The sequence below is a fragment of the Vulpes lagopus genome, chromosome 2 (genome assembly GCF_018345385.1).
Source record: "Vulpes lagopus strain Blue_001 chromosome 2, ASM1834538v1, whole genome shotgun sequence".
In the NCBI taxonomy this organism is placed as follows: Eukaryota; Metazoa; Chordata; class Mammalia; order Carnivora; family Canidae; genus Vulpes; species Vulpes lagopus.
The window spans coordinates 67,872,519-67,900,486 of NC_054825.1; the positions used below are offsets into that span (position 1 = coordinate 67,872,519).

At 37.3% G+C, this 27,968-nt stretch overlaps 1 protein-coding gene across 1 annotated transcript in view; it reads left to right on the forward strand.

The window, feature by feature from the left end:
* Nucleotides 1-21,907, forward strand: part of LOC121477384 (translation initiation factor IF-2-like) — a 29,115-nt gene extending 7,208 nt beyond the window's left edge. Inside the window, exons 3-4 of the mRNA XM_041731648.1 lie at nucleotides 21,545-21,695; nucleotides 21,777-21,907. Coding sequence (XP_041587582.1) covers nucleotides 21,545-21,695; nucleotides 21,777-21,907 — 282 coding nt within the window. The remainder of the gene's footprint in view (nucleotides 1-21,544; nucleotides 21,696-21,776) is intronic.
* The last annotated feature ends 6,061 nt before the right edge of the window (nucleotides 21,908-27,968 follow it).

The window sequence follows — 27,968 nt, forward strand, 5'->3', positions numbered from 1 at the left end:
ATTTGCTTTCTAAGAAACCATGCTGTAAAAAAAAAATGAAAGAAGCACACATTTGAAAAACAATGTGTCTTGGATAACACAGGCAATAAAAATATTTGAAACCCACAACTACACTCTCAGAGATAGGTTAAAAATGTGTGCTTCAATTTCTAATTCTTGGATAGTTGTTGCTTGTTGCATACAAACTAGTATTAGGAGCTGTGTGATAGGGTTTATGGTATACTTTAACCTTCTCTACATTATACGCATACTATTCCCCGTATACCTCTTCTGGATCACTTATAAATAATAATTAAAACAACTATTTAACAGCATGCAAATTTATATTAAAAATAATCCCCACTGGGTAAGCTACAAATGTTTCAATTAATGGTTAGGGGCATATGATGGCAACTTAAGCAAAAAAGAAAAAAAAAATCCTAATCCCTAAATCTTACATATATTAGAGCTGTTCATTAGAACTACAGAGTCAATTCATTGTTGGAAACCACTTAGTGCCACCTACTGGTTAAAAAAAGAAGAAGAGTAGGATTCTGGGTAATTTTCATCTTTCCAAACAAGGCATGCAAGGATACATTTTCTCTTTCCTTTGCCTTCGCAGGAGGATGTTTTCTACTGTGGACATTTGATTAATATCGAATATATTAGAGTCATTTAAAAACGACAGTGGTAATGTGCAAGGGAGTGAAGGGTAATATGTGTATGGGGGGCAGGAAAAAGTTGACATTCTGGAATAAAAATCAATAGCAAACACTGTTCACATTCTGCTGTAATTACAGGAGTTGTCTAAAATCCCAAATGCCTTATTATAACAAACTGTGATGAAGTGGCAAGGGCCAGCAGCACAAGGGGAGATACCTTTGGCTAACAACTGTTTGAATCTGAGTCTGGGATATGGTGTCATTGAGTCAGCAATGCCACAAACGAGGTAATAGGAGGCAATGGTCTCTCCATCAGCCCCAGCTACTGGAGTTTCACTTATGTCCTACAAGGAGGCTCAGGAGAAATTTGCTGTTTGTCTAACCTTTTGTTGGTTCCACAAAGTGGTGTCCCCAGATCTCTGTGGCCTTCGAAACCAGAAGCCATCATCAGTAGCCAGCAAGTAAAAACAGTTAAGGATCATAAATTTTTACAACAGAATTTTCTCACTGGGATGGTCCTAGCAACCAAGTTGGATTTAAACATTGTCCAATTTACTGTAGTTGAGCATGAGCTCCTCAATGGCTGTCTTCTAAAAGTTTGAATTGTGGTATGTGCTGAAAAAAATCACTTCCAATTTATAGTCCTAAAGACACCTTTAAAAAAGGGCCTCAGTTTGTCACTGTCTGAATTTGTATTTCAATTATAAAGCTAAGAGAAGAAACTGTTTGGCTGGAAGCCTTTCTGGAAAACCCAGAAAAGGTCCAGAAGGACTGGTTAGAGGCTTTTGACAGTATCACACACCCATTAAATTAGAATCTTTCCATGTTACAGTTGTATTCAATAGCTGACTTTTCAAATCTTACTGCATCTTGATCCACACACAACATGGTGTGTGTGTGTGTGTGTATGTGTGTGTGTGCGTGTTTTTCTTCCAAGAATTCCTGTTTAAAGTATTTGTGAATTCTTTTGCTATATTAAAATCTTTGGAATTGTGCTCATAAACTACCCCAATGTTTTCTGAATTTCTGGGTCATAATTACATAATAAACAGATTCATTTCTCATCACAAATTTTAATTAAGAATTCCAGTTAAGCAATTATTTGCTAATGAATAATACCTACTCAGTACCAAAGCATACTACTAAATATGTTTACTCAAAAGTATGTTTTCCAAAGATATTTTCCATGGGTCAGTTCATTTTTAAGTCATCAACCTTATATTTAAAATAAGAGGAAAACGTTTATCTCCGATGTTGTTGCGATGTGTGAGGGTTCAGAAGACAAGGAGAGTAGCTGGAATAAATTAATATTAAACGTTAATCAACTAAGATTGCAGCTCTTCGAAAATATAAAGATCCCTAAATTCTGTGATTTATCTTTGTTAGATCATTTGGTGAGGCTACCCGATTGCCTATTCAATGGCCAGACTTTTGCCTAGGAAAAGAGTAGCGGAGGCAATTATTTGCCCCATGTTTATTTATTATGCTTTTGAAAAAACTACCTCAGGCTACTGATTCCTCCAATATGCTCTTAGTTCCCATGTAATAAGGGAATAATCAATTTTCTTGCTTTTATTTGCCAGCTCTTATGTTGCTGAACGAAAAACATAAAAAAAAAAATGAACAAATTAGTCATCCATTTTGATAGCAGGTAAGTGTGCAGCCTATAGAAGGGGTGTATTTATGGGAATTTCAAACAAATTAAGTTAAACCACTGGGTTGAGACAGACTACCTGTAAAAATGTTTCCATTAAGAGACAGTGAGTTCCAAGGGAACAGAAGACCTTCCATATCAAAGCAGGACATTGCAAAATCCAATCAAGGTGACAATAAGAGATCTCTCAGATAAGAATGTAACTAATGTGGAAGACGGCAGGATCATTCACTCATTCATCCTTGCATACGTTCATTTCACCATTTGTTATTAATAGCAGCAATCTGCTTTGTGTAAAGCACTGTGCAGAGATAAATGAGATATACCTTGCGTTTAGACAGCAACTTAGAGTTTGAAAAGCAGCTTTATCAGTCAGTGTCCTGGCAGGGAACAGATGGCACATTCAACTTGTGTAATTTGAGGTGCCTTTAATAAAGGAACTATTTGTAAAGGTGTGGGTAGAGGGCAGGGAAAGCACACAGAGAGGCACCTTAGCACCTGACTACCCATAGGACATAAGGAGCCAGAGGAAGGAGCAATTAGTAGAAGCTAGAGACAATGTGGGGAAGACCCCCTTGCTTGGAAGTCAATTTCTTGAGGCACAGAGTAGAGAAAAAGGAGAGGCTAGATGTGATGGAATAAATGGAAACCTGTTATTTACTTTTATTTTGATTCTTACAGAATAGTAGGTGGTAGAAATCTTAATTTTGCAAATGCAAAAACTGAAACTAGATTTATTTATCATAACTTAGTTACAGAGCAGAATCAGACCTTGAACTTGAATCTTCTGAATCTAAATCTGGTGCTTATCAGCCTATCTCCTTCTTCTCTACCCTTTGGACTTCCTTATTACACGTACTATATTGAATTATTAACATGTTTTATCACTTAGTGGACTGAGATTCTTAAGAGGGAGAACTAGGTCATTGTATTTAGTGTACAAAATTGCTGCTGGATAGGAATCCCGGAGACCTCTGATGGATAGAATGGAGAGAGCATGCAACCTAACTGGAGAGAAAAATGTATGAGGCTAACATCATACATAGCAGAATGCTGCTAATGCTAAATCCAAGAGTAGAGGGAGAATGCTCTAAATAGACAGAAAAAGGAGGAATAGCTAACAGTGTGTATTGTAAAAACTTTATGATGTAGGGTCATATGAGCTGAGCCAAGCACATTGAAAGACAAGTGTCAAATGTAGAGGACTATAACCAACTAACTGTGGGCCGAGGGGACAGGAGGGGCAGGAGGCAGTGGGAGGGCATGGTATAGTTGAGCATGATTGGCATTCCTGGAGGCAAGTAGAGATGGGGCTGGGAGGACAAGATAGGATTATAGCATGGAATTTCTGAATTGGCACTTGCTGGAATTAGAACGTTTTTCTCAGGGTGTTTGGAAGCCATAGATTTTTAAAGAAAAGATGATCCTAATCTAGGCCATGCTTTTGAGAGACCGTGCTCAAGTCAAAGGGTAAAAGAGCTTAGAGAAGCGAGAGTTTCAGAGTAAGGATGCTAGTGTAGGGGTCAGGGCAGAAGATGGCTTCAGTGGTTGCCGGAATCAGTATATACCAGAGATCAATGCTAGACTATCCATGTGAGGTATGCGAGATCTTTCCAAGTTTTCCTAGTGTGGCCAAATTTAAGAAAAGTTGTGTTATTATAAGAGACACAGGGAGTGAAGCAGGTTTGCGGAGGGTATAATTGAGTTTGGCTTTGGAGAAGTGGAACTTAAAGTGCTGGCATGGGATCCTTGCAGCAGCAAATTAGAAATTACTATTATAATTATAGTTAGTGGACAGGGGAAACTTTCTATGTTCTGGAGGAACAACAAAATCTAAATGAGCTAAATACAAAGAATAAAGTAAGAAGAAATTTCATTTTTATCAAACTACCCAGGTTAGTCTGTATGCCCTCCTAAGTCTCACATGCTCAGAGATGCTCAGGTGAGAAACTTTAATCCTTCCCATTCCTGGACTGTTTCCTCCAACATGGAAAACATACACTGGACAATTACAGAATGATTTGCATTTCTCTGCCAAGTCCATACAAACATAGGAATAGCAGACCTGGCAATTCATCATACTTTATCTAATACCTTTTGGGCCCGCTGTTCAGTGATATCTTTTCCACCTGACACTTTTATAGAAAATGCTGATGCATTCTTTTAAAACTTTTTGTCAACCTATTCAATATCATTATTTTAGAATGCTAAGGGAAATTTGATGTTTCTTAAAGTGATGTAGATGAGAAAAGTATCCAAAAATTAGTTAATTAATTTAATTTAAGCCATTATCACTCCATGTCATATTGGATAATTAGGATCTGATTATCAGTATTTGCTACTGAAGCCTAAATCAACTCAGAGAAATACAGTTCAGTGGTTTCTTCTCTCAATTACCTTAAACAATGTGAACATCGCCATTTTACTTAATTTGAAATGTTAACATGAAATATAATATGGATCGTTTCAGAGTAAGAAATCACATCTTGACAGCCTGATGATAAAATGCTATAACAACAAAAATTAGATCAGTGCCACTTCTCTTTACAAAAATACGGGAAAAAATAGAATATGGCTTTAAATCCTTCAACCTTAAGTTTTTCTACTTATTTAAAAAAAAAAGAAAGTGAGTGTGGGGACCATGAATATCACGGTATTATTTAACAGTTGGAGTGAGCTTCAAAGTAACTTCTGACAAGACAGCTAAAAATGTAATAGTTATAGGATTTGATAAGTTTCTTCATTTATGTTATATAGATTAAAAACATATAGTGTTCTCGCCCAGTACCTATGGGAAATAGGAGGGAAAAGGGGGTGGAGGTAGAAAAAAAAGTAGAGTGACAAAATGAAAGAAAAGGAAAGCAAATGAGAAACCTAATTAAATTTAACAGCACATTTCCAAGGAAAAGATAAAGTCTTTTGCAACATCTGCAGGTTCAATTTCTGAAGTGTAGGTACTCACATTGGCAGGAACTTACTTTTTTCCCCTTTTTGTTTTATTATTTGCCATTAATGGAAGGAGAAATAAAATAGATATAAGTATTTGTTAATTTCATGCAACCCATTTCAAATGACACAGAATGTCATGGAATGTAAGCTTAATTACACAAGCAACCTTTGTATTAAAAACATCACTTTATTACCCTCTATAAACATTTTATGAATCCGTTTAGTTTACAGTTAAATTAAGAGGAAATGAAAGGCAGGGATAAACTACAAAGGATTCCTTCTTCATCTTTTAAACTGACTTCATTAGAACCATAATTTAGTTCTAGGTATATCTGAGCAACCCGAGCGTAGAGATAGGACAAATCTACACTTGTATTATTCAGTCAAATGTTGAAAAAGTAGTGTTTGGCTTTTGATGAATATTTAATATGCCAGAGAGCTCTCAAGATTCCACTTTAGCAGTGAGATCTGGAGCAGTTTTCAGCAGAGACTGAATTGCTGATCTGGCCCCCTGAGCTCCCTTTCTACTTTTTCTTCCTCTGATATTCCTTAAGTTGTAGAGACGTAGAAAAATATAACACCTTGTTGCCCAAACGGTCTCCTATGTGTACTGTATAAATGAAGACCATTAGGAAAAGTACCCTGGGACTGAGAAACTCCGCGCTCTGGAGAAGTAGCCTGTTGTTGGCTTGAGGCCACAGGAGTATGACTACCCAGCAAAGATTTTTGACTCCCTGGTAATGGCCTTAAGCCTTGAGGGCTTAACAGAAATCCAACATTTTTCATACTGCAACATGAAATTTGGACCCAATTTGAGCAATCTGGACCCATCTTTGCCTCTTAATCAGCATGAGTCAATGTGGGACAAGAACACAGGGCTTTCACAGAGGACTGGTCTTAGTTTTTTCTGCAATTCAGAGGACTGAGAAAAGCACTGGTTGGGATGGCCTGCTGTGATCAGCCAGAGATTCTCTGGTTAAAGTGGAAAATGGTGAACTTCTGGGCAAAAAATCAGGAAAGAATTCTAGAACCTCTGTCAAAAATTGTTAAAATAATTGTCATATATTTTATTATTTTTCAATTATTTTATTAGGGGAGGTGCACAGGTTTTTTGTTTGTTTGTTTTGTTCTGTTTTGTTTTTTGCTTAGCTTTGGTTTCCTAACAATTCCAAGTTTCAGTTTCCTCTTTTGCAACATTGACATATTTATTAAGAGGTTATTGTTAGGAGTAAAGTAATCAACATTTGTGAAAATATTATATAGGTTTTATAGAGTAAAACTGGAAAATCTTATATTAAGGTTAGATATTACCAAAGTTCAGTGGCCAATCTGTTGGCCAGATAAGAATCACTTGGATGTTTGTTAAACCTTATGTGTCATACCTGCTTCCTCTCTTCCTTCCCCGTTATGACCCATCCCTCTAGTGTCCTTCTCTTCTCTCTCATTGAGTAATCATTACTTTAGTGATCCGCTGTTATACTGTGTCTTGTAAGTTCTTCAGAGTAATGAAAAGGGTAAAAGTAGCTGCCTTTAGCAGGAAGTGCTAGAAAGCCATATTTGTATCCCTAGTGCTTAGAACAGTTATCTGGCTAAATATATATTTATTGAATGGACAGTTTAAATGATAACACAGAGATTACTACCAGAAAGGTGAATGTATTTCTACTACTGTTGTACATCTTTTAAAAACTTTAAATATACCTTAACTACAGCTCTGAAAGAAAAAAAACAGAATAGGATAAATTCTTCAACATGATCAAAATGCAAGCCATTCATATCAAAATTCAACAAGTTCCTAGTGGTAAAATACAAGAATTCCTCTTTTAAAAAAAATCCATGGATATCAGTCATCAAGTTCTTCTATAATATACCATAATTTTGAATGTGCTGGCCAAAGCAGTAAGTCAAGAGTGTAAAATATAGTCATAAATATTAGAAAGAAGGAGACAAACATTGTAAAGGTTTTAGAAAGCATAAGAGAGCTTACTAAGCTTAGTAATTTATAAAATGATACAAAAAATCACTAGTCTTCCCATATACCAAATACCACACAAATATTATTGCAGCATATAATGGAAAAATATCACATTCACAAAAGCAAATGAAACATAGATAGATTACCTGAGGATAAACTTGGAAAGAAATGTGCTGGATTTCTATTAAGAAGACTGTAATGCTCTTCAGAGGAATGTAAAGGAAGATGATTAAATGAAGAACCAGATTTTATTCTTACATCAGAAATCTCGACAAATATGTCTATTAACTCTAAATTAACCTTGAAATACAGTATACCTGTAATTAAATTTCCAGTACTTTATTTTATGGGTGTTGGGTGTGTTGAACATTGCTTTAAAAAACATTTAGAATCATCATACATGACTAATCTACATAGTTCAGGATATAGAAGGTAACTCTTTTCTGCTTGAGCAATAATATGTATGCTAAAGCTACAGCAACTAAAACAATGCTGTGGTGATGCAGGAGGAAGCATCCAAGTAAACAGAACAGAGTACAAGTATAGACACAAATTTTTATATAAAATTAAATTCATGAATATGCAAATTAAAATATAAATATGGTAGCATTTCAAGTAACAGGGAAAGGATACATTATTAAATAAGCAGATTGAAGCAACTGGTGATCCATTTTAGAAAAAGAAAAAAGCTAGAATCCCGTTTCATATTTCATTGCCAAAAAATAAATTTCTAATGGATCATATATCTAAATTTTAAGAAGAGATTATAAAAATGTTTAAGTGATTATTTCCACAAACCTAAGATAGTTTCTAAATATGACACAAAACTAAAGATCAGAGGATAAGAGACTGATACTTTTCCTAAAAAAATGAAAACTTATATGCAGTAAAAAAACACAATAAAACTTAACACCAACTAGAAACCATCTGTAATATAAAAACAAAAGGATTATTATTTCTTTCTAAATAATAGCTGTACTAAGATGTAATTCACATACTACAAAGCTCACTCTTTTATAGCGTACAATTTAGTGGTTTTTAGTATATTGATAGAGTTGTGCATCCATCACCACAATCAAATCCTGTATGTTCTCATTACCCCCAAAAGAAACCCTGTACCCATCAGCAGTCACTCCTTATCCCTTCCTTCCCCTGACCTTGGTAGCCATTAATCTACTTTTTTGTCTCTGTAGATTTGCATATTCTGGACATTTCATATGAGGCCTTTTGTGTCTACCTTTTCCCACTTAGCTTAAAGTTTTCAAGATTCATCCATGTTGTATCGTGCATCAGTACTTTATTCTTTTTATGGCTGAATAGTTTTCTTTTGTATGGATATACCACATTTTGTTTATCACTCATCAGTTGATAGACATTTGAGTTGTTTCTATTTCTTGGCTATTATGAATAATAGTGCTATGGAAATTTATATACAAGATTTTGCATGGATACATGTTTTCATTTTTTGGGGCGTGTACCTAGGAGTGGGCTTGCTATGATAACACTGTCTTTAATTTATTAAAGGACTACCAAACTGTTTTACACTTTGGCTGCATAATTTATATTCCTATTAGCAATGTATTAGAATCGTAATTTTTTTATATCTTCATCAACACTTGTTACTGTCTTTTTGATTAAGCCATCTAAGTGCATGTTAAGTAACATCTCATTGTGGTATTGTTTTGCATTTTTCTAATGACTAAAGGTGCTGAACATCTTTTTATGAGTTTACTGGCCATTTGGATATTTTTTGAGAAATATCTATTTACATCCTTCACCTGTTTAAAAATTGGGTTATTTGTCTTTTTATTAATGAATCATAAGAGGTCTTTATACATTATAGGCAAAAGTCCTTTACCAGATATATGATCTGCAAGTGTCTTCTCTCATTCCATGGGTTGTCTTTTTGCTTTCTGGATGGTGTCCCTTGGAGCACAAAAATTTAACATTTTGCAAAAACCCAATTTATCTATTTTGTATTTTGTCACTTATGCATTTGGTGTCATATCTAAGAAGCCATTGCCTAATCAAAAATCATGAGGCTTTACTCCTATGTTTTCTTCTAAGAGCATAATAGTTTTAACTTTTATATATAGAGCTATGATCTATTTTGAGCTAATTTTATATGGTGTGAGGTAGGGGGTCTAAGTTCATTATTGTGCATGAAAAAGAATATTATCCTTAATATGTTAAGTGCATTTCAATAAGAAAAACTGCAAATAATAAAATGGAAAAATGATATTGAGCAGATAATTTCAATCAACTGAAAAGCTATCAACTCTAAAAAGTAATCAAAATGCTAATTAAAACAATGAGTTATCATTCATATTCTGTAAGTTTAGCATTACTTAGAGAGACTAGCAGAACCCAATGTTGAGGATGTATGGGGACATACAGTTCCTTGTATTTATTGGTGGGAGCAATTAGGCAACATGTATCTGAATGTAAGATGCACTTTTCTTTCAACCAGAGGATCCATATCTATGAACTAATCCTTTTTTTTGAAGATTTTATTTATTTATTTATGAGAGAGAGAGAGAGAGAGAGAAAGAGAGAGAGAGAGAGAGAGAGAGAAAGGCAGAGGCATAGGCAGAGAGAGAAGCAGGCCCCATGCAGGGGACCCAACATGGGACTTGATGCTGGGTCTCCAGGATCACGCCCTGGGCTGAAAGCGGCGCTAAACCGCTGAGCCACCCGGGCTGCCCAAACTAATTCTTTAAAAAAGAGTTAGGCTAGGGGATCCCTGGGTGGCGCAGCGGTTTAGCACCTGCCTTTGGCCCAGGGCGCCATCCTGGAGACCCAGGATCGAGTCCCGCGTCGGGCTCCCGGTGCATGGAGCCTGCTTCTTCCTCTGCCTGTGTCTCTGCCTCTCTTTCTCTCTCTCTCTGTGTGACTATCATAAATAAATAAAAATTAAAAAAAAAAGAGTTAGGCTATTGCACATACTTAGGACTATCTATGGTAGCAATAAATTTCAAACAACCTAAATATCTATCATTAGAGGAATATTTAAATAATGGTGTATTCGGTCAGTGAAATACTATACAGCTATTAAAAGTGATGGGACATTACTTTCTACTACATACTAAAAGGTAAAGATAGACTATAGAGCAGTTTATTTCATATGATTTCATGTTTTAAAAACAAAATTCAAAAATAAATTTAAAAACTAAAAACCACAAAATTCAAATGAGGCATGTGTATATATATAAATAAAAATGTTAAAAATGGTTTTAAAACAGGTAATTTTCTTTCTTCCTTACATCTCCATGGACTATCAGAAATTTTTCTCTTTTTATCAAGAAGGAATTAATTTTATTAGCAGAAAAACTTAATTTTTAAGCAAAATCTAAAGTCTTGTAAAACTTTTAATATGTTCTGATATATGATGCATATACACACATAAGCCTACCCCATCTTCCCTTCTTTCCAAAAAAGAGAGGGAGAGAAAATTGGGCCATTGTTTAGTATCAGACCCAAATGCTATTTACATCTCCATTAGTGATTTGTATATTTCACAGAGATTTTTCCCTCCCAGAATTATCTAGGTAATTATATTAATTTTCCACTTTCATTTTTAATTTCAAAAGGTAGGAGCCATCTTTCATAGGCTTCAATTTTCCCTGCACGAAATTTCTGGAAATGGTCACAAAGTGAGTTGCCTCATGATGGGTTCTTTTCTCTTTTTCCATAGGAGCAGTAATATATGTGAAAGTTCACATAGCTGATCAAAATGTATCATACTGTTGATATTATGACATAAATAATAACGTTAGCCTATGTCAAACATTCAAATATGCAAATATTCCCCTTTGCATTTACTTTAAATAAGAAAATTATATTTCATGTCCTATACAAAGAAGCGTGAAAATATTTTTATTGATTATACACAAGGAACCCCAAAACTAAAAAACAAAAGGATAGCCTATAAAATACAACTCCACCATGGCATAAATTACTGTTAGCTAAAGCTAATGGGCTAGCTGGAGCAAACATTAACCACTTGACTAAAAATGCATATACTTGCCTTAGAATTTAGAAATTCTTTTGGAGAATGTTTCAACAGACTGTCTTTTTCAAAAAAGTTGTACATGAAAATTTGAAATAAGAATGTTTTATTAGCAATAAATTCATGGACTGTATTCAAAACCTTTCCATTTCTCCTTTTCTTTAAATGCACACACAAATTGTATCATAATCAATTTTGGAGAGACTGACAATCATTCTGCTATAAGAAGGGGATTAGGAAGTAAGAATATATTGAACTGTGTGTTCTTGCTTTTCCTCTGTTTTCTTTTCTCCCCCAAATATTTCCCTCCCTTTGCTACTGAATTGATGCTAAGTGCAAGAGGGCAATTGAAACTATTTGTTTAGGCCTGACTTGGAGGGATAGTCACTATTCTCTGTTGTCAGTAGCTTATGTTTTCATGATTCAGTTTTGGGTCTTTTTCAGAGGTAATCTGGTGTAGTGGAAAGAACACTGCACAGAGACAAATAAAGCCACTTTTATATACCAATTCTATTCCTTATAGTTGTTGGAAAAATTATGCTAACAAGTTTTAATTTCTTCATGTATAAAATAGAAATAGTAATATCAATCGTCATAGGGTTGTTAAACATCTAAATGAGACAGCACTGGCAAAGCACTTAGCATAATGCTTGGCACACAGTAGGCTGGCAATAAATATTAGGTCTTGTGTTATTTTACCTAAATCCTATGATTAGATGGAAATTTGTTTCAGAGAGGAAATATAGGTGCTAAGTGAACAGTGTTGAATAAAGGAAGTGAAATAAAGGTCTTTGAAAAGCTGGCACAGGCTTACCCTTTACATCTTCATGAGGCTGGGCACAGAGTAGATGTTCAATCGATTACATAGATAGGATAAAAAAAGCAATTTAGGGATTACTCTTTTTTCCTGTTCTCCCTCTTTTAAAATCATAGTTGCTTCCCTTTTGCCTGCCTCTGCTCTCACAGCCACTTTAAAATTTAAGTTTATTCTACAGTGGAGAATGTCAGAACTACTACTTCGGCAGTGGTGGTAGGCTAAAGCAGAGCCTGGAAAACCATACCATTAGGGACCTAGATAGTGTCTGGTTCATAGGAGCAAGTACGTGTAATATATTGTGCCAATTCTGCTAGACAGTGATTGCATGGGATAGTGCATCGCTGAAGATGCTGTGGCTGCACGGGGACACGTGGGGAAGAGTTCTGACTGATAAGTTATGCCGGCCATGGGTACAACAATATGGACCAGACACCTCTGCACCACCTATTTCTATGTCGTATATGGGAATCAGCTACACCAGAGGAAAAACAGAGGAAGGGAAAAAATAACAGGTGATTTCCACACAGGAAGAGAACAATCAAGTTTATAAATGTTTCTCATTTAGTAGATTCACATTTTTAGGTCCCATCTACATCAAAAAATTTTTAATTCCCCTCTTGAGAAGTTTTCCTTGCTAGGAAGATTTTAGTAGTCTTACATTGGGGAAGTCTTAAGAGAGTTTTATTTTTATTGCTAGAGGTTTTGCCATAGAGGCAAAAAGCATTTATAAAATTTTGTTCTTGCCATTGTAGTTTGACCATTTGGTCTATTAAATAATATCTAAGCTTGCACAGGCCCTCGTTTTCTCATTTCCTTGTCTATTCCTTTGGTTACATAGGGACAGAACATCTAAAATAGCTTACATTTATATGTTTATTGACCAAGCCCCCACTTTGCCGTAAGCACTGTTCAAATATTAAATTTCATAGATTATGCAAAATATCTGTAATCCCAAAGGGATCTTGCCAAACTCATATTTTAATAATTGAAAATGTCTATTAAAGTGCACATAGTTCCTCCAAGCATACATTAAAGATCAAGGGATTTCTGATAAAAGATACTCAAAATTGAACAGATTCTAAAGATCATCCATGGTCAAGTTTTCTATTTTCCTGGTGGAAAAGCTGATGCCTAGGGGAGTTAGTGATCCTTTGGTCTTAGTGAGTTAGGTAAGCACCATGTTGAAATGGCTCTTGACAGTCATAACATTTTCTACCAAACGTCACTACCCCTGGGAAGAGTTGTGTTAGAAGTAAGATGATAAGGGTGTGTATTCAAGATGATGTTAGGAGGCTTACAGAATAGAAGGAGTAGGTAGATTGAGATGGAAAAGTGAGGAAGGCTTAAACAGCAACAGAATTGAATTAATTAGGAATAATCTTAAATCAGCAGACCTCACTATGGGAAGAGAGATTTTGATAGAGACTAATGGACAACTGAGAAACAATGAGCTAAAGAAGTTTTGGGGTCTGAATCCTAACCAATGTGGTTTATTGGAGTATTATCTGAAAACAAATGCAAAGTTTGGAGTAAAATTACAATCAACCGTGGAATCCAATGACTATCGGTCAATAACCAATGAGTTAGGAAAACAAACACCACAATGTTTGCTAGTGAGAGAAAAGAAGAGGCAAGAGTCAAGGTGGCAGCCAACCATCGTGCCCTGGACCCTGGCTGTCCTGAGAAGTTCTTACTTCAGGGAGTTCAGGGAGTTCAGAGAGCCAAGTGAGTCAGGACTGGCTCTTTTCAGGAGAGCAGGGTAACTGCTAACCCTCGGATTGCAGAACTGGATACCCTGTACACAGATTGCCTTCCTGTGCTTCTCTGCTCTGAAAATGAGGAGAGATATTCAGGTCCCTACACCCTGTTTCCTTGTTTCTAGCAAGTTCACAGATATGCATTGCCCTTGCCTTTCCTGCACAAGGTGGGAGAGGGTGCAGTTGACATATCCTAGTGCATTCTTTAAAACCTGAGCCTGGTGTGAGAGTGAAAGGAAGAATAAAGACATCCTTTTCTCTATGTGATTATCTGATAATCTTACAAAAGCTTATCGGATGCTTATGAAATGACAAGCATACCGTTACATAATAATAGGGGCCTGGGTAGGACTTACATGATGATGATGATGATTACAATGATGATGATAATAATAATAGTGGTTTCCATTTATTGAGTTCCTACTATGTCAAGTACTTAATTGGATCCTTTACAAATATTAATCTTTATAAAAAACCTATGAAGTAAGAATTGTTATCACCAGTAATGTATGTGTATCCATATAATGAACAAGCAGTCTCTAGGGCAGTGGCTCAAAGGCCACGTCTATCACTACCTGTGTGACTAGAGAAAGTAACTGAACTCTTGGGAGTCTCAGTTTCTTATGTGCAAAATGGGAGTATTAATTCCCACACAGCAGGGTTATTGCTGAAGTGCCTTTCACAGAACTTGGCCTCCAAGAAGCCACAGAGCAGATGTCAGATTCTTTCCACTGCCTTCATCCTTTCTGTTCACCTTGGCAGCAAGAGAAGTCACTAGGAGCTTTTGCCAAGTTTTCTCGCCACAGAGAACCCCTCTTGCTTCCCCTCCCCAAGCCCCCCCATCCGAGGCCCCACCCCTGCTTCTAAAAATAGCTGAGAGCTTTAGTCCTGACAGCAATGTCTAAAGTGTGTTGTTCAGGCTGAGAGAAACCCCTGGAAGTCTCTCCTCCCTCTTGAACTTAGCGGGAGACCTTGTTCCTCAAGAGACTTTCAGAATTTCAGTGTTACACAATGTGGACTTCTAGGGATGGATGGAGAATGCAGAACATCCTACCAACTCTTGGAGTAGATAAATATAACCTTGCGAATTTGAAGCCTGAGCCATCTAAAGAGACTTTGGATTGAAAACAAGTTTTTAGGTTCCCAGTAAAAACCTGGAAAAGGTGGAGTTCAGATCACCCTCTTAACACCTCATCAACTGACATCAAGGAAGCATGTTGGAGGTGAGTGAAGAGAAGACTCTCTTGTGCTAAGGATAAATATATTTCCTAGGGGGTAGTGAAGAAAATTAAGCAGCAGAGATGTGCATGCACATGTGTAAATATGTATGTTTTTTTTTTTCTTGCAACAAATGTTTGCAAATGTGTACTAAAATGAGCAAGGACCTGATTGTAACAACGCATTACTGAAACCCACGCTTACTGGATATGCTCATGGCTTACTGGTTACAAAAATGTCAGCTTAGTTTATCACAGATCAATAACTCATTACATGCTCCAGAATATACACAATCCAATATGAATCAGCTTGCTGTCACATCCAGCCATTCAAATCCCACACCAATATGGACTTTTAGTCACGTGACCTTCATTTTTCCTTCTTACGCTCCACTAGCTTTGGGGATTAAAATGCATTTTATATTTTATTTAGAAAAATAATAAAACTTATGTTTAGCTTTCATTTGGATAATTTGACAGCTGAAGGGAAGACAGCAGATGATGATAAAAAATAAAATCTTCATTTAACAAGACCTGTAAGTGTGTGTGTGTGTGTGTGTGTGTGTGTGTGTGACACAATGCTTCTCTTTCCTACTTAGAAGTTGTCAGGGCTTTCATAATTCAATTTAGCAAATCTCTTCCAGCTGATTTTAGTAGAGACCATTCTTGGTATCTTGTAGGGAAATGAAGATACCCAAACTGCCCCTACATTGTCTACCCCTATAACTCACTAGTGCCTGAAATATAGCTTCAATGAAGGGAACATAATTTACATGGCTGTGCTAGCAAGGTTCTTAAAGGCAAAGGGGAACAAGGAATGCATTACCTTTTTTCTTCTTTTCTTCATTTGAAAAAGTAGAATTTGGGTTTGGCATCAGTATTATAGATCAGTTTGAGTCCACGGAAGTTTGATGTACGTTTGGACGCAAATGAGGAATTTCATTAAGTGTGCCCACCAAACAAGCATTAGCCACCTAGTGACTAGGCAATCTGCTTGTCTGTGTTACATAGATTTTAAGCCCTGGGGGCATATGTCAGGCACAGTGCTGCCATTCAAGGAATAAATAACCTCTGTCAATATTAACTTAATTTTTGCCTAAGGCAATGCCTTGCTCAAGCCTATCATGTTTGGGGCTCTGGATCCTCTCCCTGTTACTGGCATACATCACTACCATCTCAGTAATTGTAACACACACTCTAATTGGACACAGATGTATTTTAATTACCAACCTTCTCTGCCATGACTTTTCATCTTTGTCACTTTTATATAACAATGATTCTGATTTGAGAAAAGCTGCTGTATTCTTTCTGTGCCCTGCTGCAAAAAATAACTTGCAGTTGACTGGCCACAACAGACACATGCGTTGATCTTTTCACAGCTGGATTGTTTGTATTCATGTGAGCCTAGGAAAAATATTGCCATTTGTATCAGGTGAGTGAATGCACAGCTCAACCACAGGCCTGTAAACCTCAGGATGGAGATTGATGGCCACAAGCAGGAGGCACAGGCTTCTCCCAAGCAGCTCCTAACTCAGCTTGAAGGGGCATTAGGCAGGACAGGAAAGGCCTTTTCCTGGGAAGTATTCTTATTTTGCAATTCGGAAAGGGCAAAACGCTCTCTTCTAAATTTATGGTTTGGTGGGTTGGAGGTGGAGAGGAGGGGTCTCAAGTTCCTAAACTTTTGACCCTGAGACATCCATGGACCAGACAGGTAGACTGTGAACTCTCTGATATTAAATACAAAATTCAGGGCATATGTACATTTCTGTGTGTACATGTGTGGAAAGAGTCCACAACTTTTCAGATCCTCATGAGCTTTGAACATGTAAAACAGCAATGTACTAGGTCAGTGTTTTTCTAACGTGAGCATGCATCAGCATCATCTGTAGAGGTTGTTAAAACACCGATCCTTGAACCCGAGCCCAAGAGTTTCTGATTCAGTAGGTCTTAAGAGCCTTGAGAATTTGCATTTCTCACAATTTTCCAGTGGCTCCAATGAAGTTGGTCTGGGAATCCAAGATTGCCAAACCTATCTGCACACTGGAATCACTCAGGGGAACTTTTTAAAAGGACCAAGTCCTAGTCTCCGTTCCCAGAAATTCTAATATGACTGATCTGGGGAGTCTGGATAACTTCTTTTCTCCAGATTCACCTAAGTTCTCCAAATAATTTCAGTAATATGAGGCAGAGCTGAGGATCACTGCCTTTGAGGAACAGGGGAGTTGTGGTGATAATTGGGGAGGGAATGTATTGAGAGAAAAGATCCCTTTCACTTTCAATGATTTAGCCTTCTGATTTTTTTCTTCCATCTCAGACGATAAACAATTATATGAGTTTGCTAGGGCTGCTCTACAAAGTGCCACAGACTGGCTTACACAACAGTAATTTATTGTCTTCAGTTCTGTGAACCAAAAGTCCAAAATCAAGGTGTCTGCAGGGTTAGTTTCTTCTGAGTGCTGGGAGGGAGATTGCCTTCCAGGTATATCTTCTTGGCTTATAGATGACAGCCTCCTTCCTGTATCTATTCAAATTGTCTTCCCTCTGTACACATGTCCAAATTCTCCCTTCTCATAAGGCTGCCAGTCAAACTGGATTAGGACCCATCCTAATGACCTCATTTTAAGTTGATTTGCCCTGCAAAGATTCTATGTTCCTATAGGTCACATTCTGAGATGCTGGCAGTCAAGACTTAAATAGATGGATTTTGGGAGGAATGGAATTCACCCTGTAACAATAATACTGTTGTTTCTAAAAATGTGAATATCTGGAGATGGGAAAGCGATACTCTCTACTCCTTTTTTGCAGATTTCCCATTTAAAATGAAGCCTTTTCTAATTGTAGAAAATCAATCTTTTGTAAATACTTTCTTTTTAGCTTGTAATTGCAGAGTCCAAACTTCATGCTATGCTTTTGAGACAGAACATTGAGCTACCAGAATGAGGCCCTAGGATCACTGCTAAACAACTAGAAAATAGACAGTCATTGGTATGCAATAGATGGCCCATCCAGCTGACACTGTGGGTCATCTCTGCAACAGATCCCAAGAAAATGCGAACACTCTTTCCAGTTCAGCCAGCCAAGAATTTTCTGACAGGTTTACATGACTCTGCTTTATTTTGAGCATTGGAGAATTGGGTATAATGTGTTTTTAATGTAACGTGACAATATTTAAGGTGCTAGACAACCTTGTTTTCACAGCTTAACTCTCTGTGCTGAAGGGATGCTAAGTTTGCAGCATGCTTAGGGATTTTTTTTTTTTTTAGCAGAGAAAATTGTGTAATCAGCAAGTGGACCTTAGCAAGATCATTACTAGGGCGGCAGAACAGTAATTGTCATGGAAGATGCGGGAAAGCAAAGACGGTAAGTGGGCGCATGTTCAATATTCGGATATGTTCACAGTGGAGGAAGAAAAGCTTCATGGAATAAATAACACTTTCAACTACCAGCAAAATTAAGGCAAGGGCTGGGGTAGGGGGAGAAATGCATTTCTAATACTACCAATGACTTAGAAAAATGCTTAAATCTGAGCAGAGCGCTAGATGGTCATCAACTAAGGGGGAAAAACATGTAAATAAGCTTTCTGAAGAGTTCTGGCTATTAAATACTGTAACTCTTAAATTCTTCAACTATATTTCAGTTGCTCTGGCCATCTTGCATTTTCTCAAACATCTTAAGCTCTTTCCCATCTTAGAGTCTTTGCCTTTGTAGTTGCTTCTCCTAGAAATACTTTTCTTCCGGCTCTTTGTACAGAGAAATCCTTGCTACCTTTTGGGTTGCATTGTAAATATCACCTCTTGAGTGAAGTTTTCTTCTTACCATTCCATCTACATATACTCCCTCTCCCATTCTTCTTTTCATTCTTCCTTTTTATTTTTTTAAAAAAGATTTTTATTCATTTATTCGAGAAAGAGAGAGAAAGCACAAGCAGGGGGCAGAGGCAAAGGGAGAGGCAGAAGCAGACTCCCCACTGATCAGGGAGCCTGATGGGGTGCTCAATCCCATGATCCTGAGACCATGACCTGAGCCGAAGGCAAATGCTTAACAGACTGATCCACCCAGGTGTCCTCCCATTTTTCTTTTAGAAGAGTTTCACATTGTAATGTTTTCCATTTATTCATTGGCTTTTTTCCCATTACAGTGTAAGTTTCATGAAGGCAAGGACTGTACAACCAGCACCTAGCTTCTGGTAGACACTCAATATAGATTTTTTTTAATGAATATATGAATGAAGCAGGCTAAACTAAAGGTTTCATGAACATGGACAGCTGACCAATGTTACATAGGAATAGAGACATCTAACCTCTCTCCCATCAGGCATGGTGAATACTTTTTATCATGAGAGTACTACTAATTGTCCTTTAAGTCACTGTATTCTCTTGCAACTATAGACTATAGACTAAAGCTGCTGCTGCCAGTGGTAAAGATGGAAGAAGTATTTATACTACCTACTACCTTCAGTAAACATAGCTACAAATGAGAAAGACCATGTTTCAGCTTTGTTTCAAGCATTTGAGGTGGCACAGTGATTATTATGATGGGCTGCATTGGCTTCTATTATTCTATTATTATTCTATTATCTTTTTAAAATAATAGTTCAGGGGCACCTGGGTAGCTCAGTCAGTTGAGTGTATGACTCTTGGTTTGCGCTCAGGTCATGATCTCATAGGCCCTGAGATAGAGCCCTGTGTCAGACTCAGCAGGAAGTCTGCTTGAGATCTCTCTGCCCCTCCCCCCACTCAAGCATATGCACATGCTCTCTCTCTCAAATAAATTTAAAAAAATAAATAAAAATAATAGTTACAAAGAAAAAAATAGTAACTTCTGCAATAGAGTAAGCTGGGATGCACCACTTTATGAAGTAATCAACATTAACATAATTAGTGACAAGACATATTGGCATCAAGTACCTTCTGATATGATGCTCTGAGATGGGCTTAATATTATTACTTCTTTGATATTTTTGAAAAAAATGCATAATCTCATTTTAATCATGAGACAACAGAGATAACTCCAAATCAAGGCATATTTCTAACCAATAACTAGTCAGTACTCTTTAAAAGTGTCAAAGGAGGGTGAAGAACAGTTCCAGATTAGGAGAGACCAAGGACACATGACAGTTAAATGCAGGGTAGATCCTGGATTGACTCTTGAACCAGAAGTAGGATGTTAGTGGGACAATCACTGAAATTCAAATAAAGTCTACAGATTAGTTAATGCTGTTGTATCATTGTCAATTTCCTGGTTTGGATTATTGTTCTGTAGTTCTATAAAATGTTAACAAATGGTGGTGAGGGAAAGTTAGAACTTTGTGTATATTTTTGTAACTTTTTTATTAAAGTATAATTAGCACAATGTCATATTAGTTTCAGGTGTACAATATAATGATTCAACAATTCTATACATTTCTCAGTGCTCATCAAGATAAGTGTACTCTTAGTTCTTTTTATCTTTTCCACCCACTTCCCCTACCCCCATTTCTCTTCTGGCAAACACCAGTTTGTTCTCTGTATTTAGGAGTCTGGGTTTTTTGTTTGTTTCTCTCTCTCTTTCTCTCTCTCTCTCTCTCTCTTTAATTTGCTCATTTGTTATGTTTCTTAAATTGTACCTATGAGTGAAATCATATATTATTTGTTTTTCTTTCAGTGACTTTTTCACTTAGTGTTATACCCTCTAGATTCATCCATGTTGGAAATGGCAAAATTTCATTCTCTTTTATCTCTCAGTAATATTCACACATACATATATATATATATATATAAATATTATCTGTATATATAAAACACACCTTCATGTATATGTCTTCTTTATTCATCTATAGATGGACAATTGGGTTGCTTCCATATATTTTTGTAACTTTTTAAAGTTTAAAATTATTACAAAATGAAATGTTAAAAAACCACAAAACAGCATAGTTCATAAAAATATAATAAAGATGTTTCAATTTTGAAAAACAAACTAAAACATAGCCTACCAAAGGGAGTCTAGAACAATGTTTCCTTATAAGTTGGTATCTCTAAGTTTGGTGCCACTGAGAACCACTGTGTGGTGCCGAAGGTTGTTTAGTGGATTCTGAAGGTACAATGCTTGGTTATTATTGTGTCTTGTAGAGGAGGAATCAAGAAAAAAACTTGTGGGATGAAGAGTATATCTCTGCAAATATGAATGAAAATAGACAGACTTTGATTCACCACTCCCCCATTCTTGGGAAAATGAGGAATTCCTTGTGGAGAATGTTGGTAAGGTCTGGAATCAAGAAACGAAATGAAGTGGACACTAGTTGTCTGTGTAACAACTATAATCTCTCTTAAGATTTGTGGTTCCTCTGTTCTCCATCTATCATGAAAGACTCCTTCAAATTCTGTATCTGCCCTCTTTTTACCATACATACCACACCTGAAACAGGCCAAGAGAAGGTTCACAATAAGCCACTCTGGGAGCAATGACTTCTCAAAGCCTCAAGGGAGAATCACCTAGGTTTTGAAGCTTCTGAGCTTTGCAGTAGATGCAAGTTGTTCCCTGGTGTAGCCGGCCTATAGCTTCATATGTGGGCAAAATGCCATGCCTCCAGATGGGCGGCGCAGGGTGGAATTTTCAGAGGGAGTCAGTGCCTCTATCCATGTGACAGTAGCACTCCACTTAACAGAGGAGCAGAAGTATATGGCCACGAAGGAGCTTTGTAACAGCAGAACCAGCCTGCCCAGGCAGTATGTTTCAGGGAAACACTTTGCTCTAAATCCCTGCTTTTTCTGCCCCCTAGCAAATATCCTGCTGCCCGGGAAACCCCTGCAGAGCTGTGAACAGGAAAGGGATGATGATGAGCAAATTCATGCATACAGAAAAGCTGTGGGCCCCAGTGAGCTCATTTCATCAGAGTACTGTGGAAGCTGATGATTTGAGGAAAGGCAAGCTAACAAGGAGAAGGGGCAGGAATGGAGTCAGGACCCTTGCTCTGAAACATGCAGTCCCACTCATTTCCCAAATAAGTGGGGAGTGTGGCTGCAGATAGTGGCCAGAGAAAATTAAGCTTCTTCGAGGCCAAACCTCTCCCTCTGCTAGAGCTAGAGCTATTAGGCTGACTGGGGCTCTTTACTAAAGCTCTGACGGGAGGCCCTTCTTCATTTTACCCATTGCCCAGGGCAAGCCCTTATGCTGTGGTATCAGTGGAGAGAGACTGCAGAAAGCAAACCAGGGTCTACTTATTTTCTAGCTTTCTTTTCTATCACTAAAAGCTGACTTCACATGGCCAGGACCCCTACTCTAATATAAAACCAACTGGCCCAACTAGGCACAAACAAAATTCTCTGGGAATTGCCATCTGATTGGCGCAATTTCACATGTGTTCCCTCATGAAGAAACCAAACCAACTTTTACTATATAATTGAATTACATACTGAAACTGCCTCCCTATAGCAATTTGCAGGATTTCAGCCTTTTCTGAACAGGCCATTAGAACCTAGAGATGTTCCAACTACCCACATAAAAATGAAATTCAAATGAATGACTAAGATTGGAAGCATACATTTAAAAAATCTGAAGGTAAGTGTAATTGTTGAGTTTGAGTGTGAACAAATATCACTGATACACTTTGCTGTGGAAAGTCTAAGCTATTATCTACCATGGCTTTCCCAACCCTCCCTTTCCTGGGCGGGCCTCTGAGCAATAGTAAATGCCTTAAACTCGCCATGATTCAAATGGCTTATCTATGACTCAAAATGGCTTTACACTGTTTTTGCCGACTTGCACAATGAGCCAAGACTCATTTCCTCTGCCTCCTCAGAAACCCCCCTCTTTTATTAGAGTTCTTTCATCCAACCAAACCATGTACGTGATGCATCTGCATAATTGAAGTGTACTGGTTACATGTGGGGAGACAGTCTAGTCAGGAGTATTAGCTAAAGAGTATGACCCTTCACAGATTTTAAGGCTCTCAGCAAACACCTGGTCAGTTCCTCATTGTTCACTGAGGAGACTGAGCACAGTCTGGTGAGGCTGCCAGGTTACATTATGAAATGGTTGACTCAAAACTAGAAAATAAGTCTTCTTCCAGGTTGTCTACTTAAAATTTTGTTTCTTCATGTACGTCCCTCTCTCATTCCCAGTGTGAATCATAGAATGCCAAGGTTGGAAAGTACATGAAAACTGTCTTAACCTACCCATTCAACTGATCTTGTCATTCTCTCTACAAAATCCTTACCCAATCTTTACCCATCCTATGTTTAAATACCCGCTGTGACAAGGAATGTACTACCTCCATGCTTTTAGTAAATAATTGTGGAATTAATGAATACATATTTTTAATCCAGCGCCTATGTGATTGCCCTTTTAATATTTGAAGATGAATCATCCTTTGTTTAGACTGAGCATTCATGTTCGCTTTAGTAATTCTCAGATTTTATCTTGGTTTTCAACCACTTCATCACCTGGACTTTCCCTAGTGAATCTGCCTTTAATGCAGTGCCCGACAGTTAATATGATGCTTGCAAGGAGAACAGGACTCTCCATTACCTTATTTTAGCACTAAATACAGTATTAATGCACCCTATCATTACTTTACTTTTCTGTAAAGCCATATCACATTGTTGATTCTTTGAATTTAGTGTATATTCAAAATGTACTCTCTGTATATTCTAATTCTCTGGCCTCATTTACTCCCTTGGCTTTACTTACCATATACGTGCTGACAATCAAACAAGTACCTCATTCAATGAGCTTAGAACTCACTCATGAGCTCCAAATTCTTACATCCAACTGTACCTTGGTCATCTGTGCTTGAATAAGCTATAGAAATGTCAAATTCTGCAGGACTCAAGTTTGAATCATTTTGTCTCCTTAAACTGCTGTTCCCCTAATATTTTCATTTCACTGAACGGCACAATATAAGCAGATACTCCAGCCAGAAATGTGGCTCTTGTATCTCATATCCAATAACTTAGTACATCTAGTTGTTTCAACCTCAAATATTGTTCTACTTGTCTCCATTCTTAACTGTGACTAGCTATTACGTTGTCTTGCCTGGGATTCTCCTACACATGACTATTTTCCACATGGTTCCAGATTGGTACTTCAAAGACTCATATTTGATCATGTTACTTTTCTGCTTAAAAATGTTCAATGATCAGGGACCTGGGTGGCTCAGTCAGTTAAGCAGCTGCCTTCACCTCAGGTCATGATCTCAGGTCCTGGGACTGAGCCCCACATTGCGCTCTCTGCTCAGTGGGGATCCTGCTTCTCCCTTTTTCTTTGCCTGCCACTCCACTTACTTGTTTTTTTCCTCTCTCTCTCAAATAAAATAAATAAATAAATAAATAAATAAATAAATAAATAAAATCTCTAAAAAAACCAACAACAAACCCCACAAACAACAAACAAACAAAACCCTGTTCAATGGGTTCCCACTGCCTTTCAAGTAAAATCTAAACACTTCATGTGGCTTAAAGGACTTTCATGATCTGGATTTTGCTATATTCTCCAAATCTTTGAATAAACCATGCTATATACTGCTCCCTTCTGAAACATTCCACAACTCTGCTTTACTCAGCTAATTCCCAGTCAATCCTCATTGAGGTAGGTTTTTTTTTGAAGAATCCTACACCACTGAATTACATGGTTTTTTCTTCTACACAATGAAGTTGGTTAGATGTCTAACCCTTCGTGTCTTCATTGACGCACTTTAAGAAAGTTTCAGAAGGTTGGAACTTACTAAAATGACCTTTCTAAAATGTCTAAACGCTGAAAGACTTTTCCTTTTGTCCCCAATTTATGATTAACTTTTAAATTTACTTGTGAATCACTGCAAATGATTTTGTAATATGGCATTCTCCTGGGAACAAGTTAGCTTATAAATGACGCAAAGTCCACTTAATATATCTTGCCATGTGCAGGAATGCATCAACCTCTTTTTCCATCCAAATAGTGGCTGAGATTAAGTATCTACATTTTTATTTAAATAAATAAGTAACATCCAATATTTTTATTTCTATTCCTCTCTGCAAATCCAGGCCCACTTGCTTTCAGGTGGACTCTATGTCAGTAATCAGACACTGTTCCACTGGCCCATTTCTCAGATATGCTTTTTTTTTTTGGTCAGGCTGTGTTTCCCAATCATTACGAGTTCTCCCAGCAGTGTGGAGTGGAGTCTCAAAGAGATGTAGAGCTAATTCAGGAATGTGGCACATCTTCCTGGGGTCTGTTTACTCACAGGTTGTATTAAACTCCTCATGTGGTCAGCCCCAGATCCTCTGGGCCTCACCTGTCTCTAGGGTCCTTGGTCACATGTTTTGCCATAACTGTTGTGGTTTGAGATTCTTGCTAGGGATCTCAAAACCCTCCTATCACTTCTGGGCTCAAACAAAGCACAACCTCAATTATGGGAGATATGACTTGCTCCATGGCTTGTCGAAAGGGCTATATGGTCCAATTCAATATTCAGGGGAGTTAATTCCATGTGGGGCAAATTTTAATAAATAGGGAAGGGGATCAGTAAAGAAATTCCTCCAGTCCCCGCCCCATGCTGCCCCACCCTGTCCAATGGACTGTTCAGCAACACAGTGGTCCCTATATGGCCTTTAAAAAGACTTCTGGCCAGACCAGGCAATCACTCTTTTGATAACAAGTAATGGCTACCTTGGTGATGTCCTCCCATGTTCACTCTCTCTCCTCCTCTGCCTCACTCCTTTTCTCCTTCCCACCTGCTTCTTTGGAATTTCACTAACCAATGAGGTGTTTGCATGAAAGTGTTCGCCTCAGGCTCTGTTTCCTAGGGATGTGAGAAAACTTATTGGATAATATTGCAAAAAAAAAATATTGATAAAACAGGACTCTCTGACTATAGTTAATGCTTAAAATGGACCCCTCATGATATTCAACTAGACCCCTTGTAAGACAGGTTTGTTCTCAATTGCTGTTAGAAATTCTTTAGGAAAAACATTTGAGAAGAACTGGAAAAAAGTGCAAGTTTTTCAACATACTTCTTGATCTTGAATTTTGGTCCACTCTGTCTTCCCCCACTTCTTTTGTGACAAAATAATCATATCCCTTTGTTTAGTACTGTTGTTTTTTAAAGATTTTATTTATTCATGAGAGACAAAGAGAGAGAGGCAGAGACATAGACAGAGGGATAAGCAGGCTCCCTGAGGGGAGCCCGATGTGGGACTTGGTCCCAGGACCCCAGGATCACGACCTGAGCCAAAGGCAGATGCTCAACCACTGAGTCACCCAGGTACCCCTGTTTTGTTTCGTTTTTTAGTAAGTTTCATTATGTCTCTGATATTTGGCATTGAGCCTGGCATATAGAATCTAATTAGTGAATATTTTAAAAGTCAATTTATAAGTGAATGAATGAGTGAATAAATGGGTGGATGGAATAACTTTCTCTTCCCTACCATAATGATTAGATTGAATTGTAGTTGTAAAAATCTGCCAATACAATTTTTAAAAAATGGAATTCCTATATTAAAAGTTCTTATAATTTGTTAAATATTTAACTTTCAATTATAATTGGATAACTGCCAGCATAGTAATCTTTGACAAGCTACATTCATTCGTTTATTCAACAAGTAATTATCAAGACCCTGGTATGTGCCAGGCATTACTACAGACTCCAGGAAACAAAGCAGTGTACTACACAGTCAAGCACTCCTGCATTCCTAGAGCTTATGTTCTAACTCATGTCTATGTGGTTTATTTTTTTTTTAAGATTTTATTTACTTATTCATGACAGAGAGGGGGCGGGGGGAGAGAGAGAGAGAGAGACAGGCAGAGACACAGGCAGAGGGAGAAGCAGGCTCCATGCAGGGAGCCCAATGTGGGACTCCATCCTAGTACTCCAGGATCACACCCTAAGTCGAAGGCAGACACTTAACCACTGAGCCACCCAGGCGTCCTATCTCTGTGCTTTAATACTAACTGTAAAATGAGTATTTCGACCTTGATTTTAAAAAGAAAAAATAGTATGGATTATATAGTATTATATACTATTACAATATAATTATATAGTATATAACTTGGTATAGTATATATTATATAATACAATATTATAATATATGACAGTATTATATTACTATAATATGGATATAAATATCTCCATAGTTTTTAAGGTCCTACCAAGGTCCTACTAAACATGTAGTCCACACTTAGTAAATGCCAGTAGTTGTTACTGTTCTTTTTTTTTTTTTTTTAATTAGGCTGGGGAATGTTCCATAAAACTGCATAGCTCACATGAAGATAATGCAAGCTTGACCACCCTATAAGTGCAGGCAATATTTGATGTGGCCTTTGGAAGGCATCAGCATATTTTAGGGAGAGGGGAATGAAACCTATGATGCTTTTCTTTTGGCTAAAACTGCTTACATGTGAAGACCATTGTGTCTGCCATTCTGAACATGACTCCATGTCAATCGATACAAAACATATCCATTCCTTTAAAGAATCCTGCCTTTTTATCATCTGTCTTCAGTATCTCTTAGATTTTGCTATTACTAGGTATTAAACTTTATGAATGTTACTAAGTGCATGTTGCTCGAAAAAAATAAAATTAGTTACGCATTACCAGAACTGAACTGAATGAAGACACATTTCATTTTCTTTGTGCAGTCAATATTTCATTCAGTCATGGCCTCAGTGCCTGGACTCCCAGAGAGGAATGAATCACTCATGTTTCAGTACAACCACACTAATACTTAGGAACGTAAGGCTAATAGTAGTAATACTTAACTATTTTGAGTGTGCCCAGACATATGATTTCTGCTGATAAAAACAGGGCAAATATCAATACAAACCAAATAAAATGTTCATGGATGATTTTTTTTTTCTGAAAATAATGCAGGCAAGTTAAACTAAAACTTTTATCACATTCAGATAAACAGTAGGTACTAAACACAAAAAGTATTATGCTTTCCAGGTCGCAAAGTTTCCAATGCAACATACACTTAAGGGTTTTGAGATTTTCATA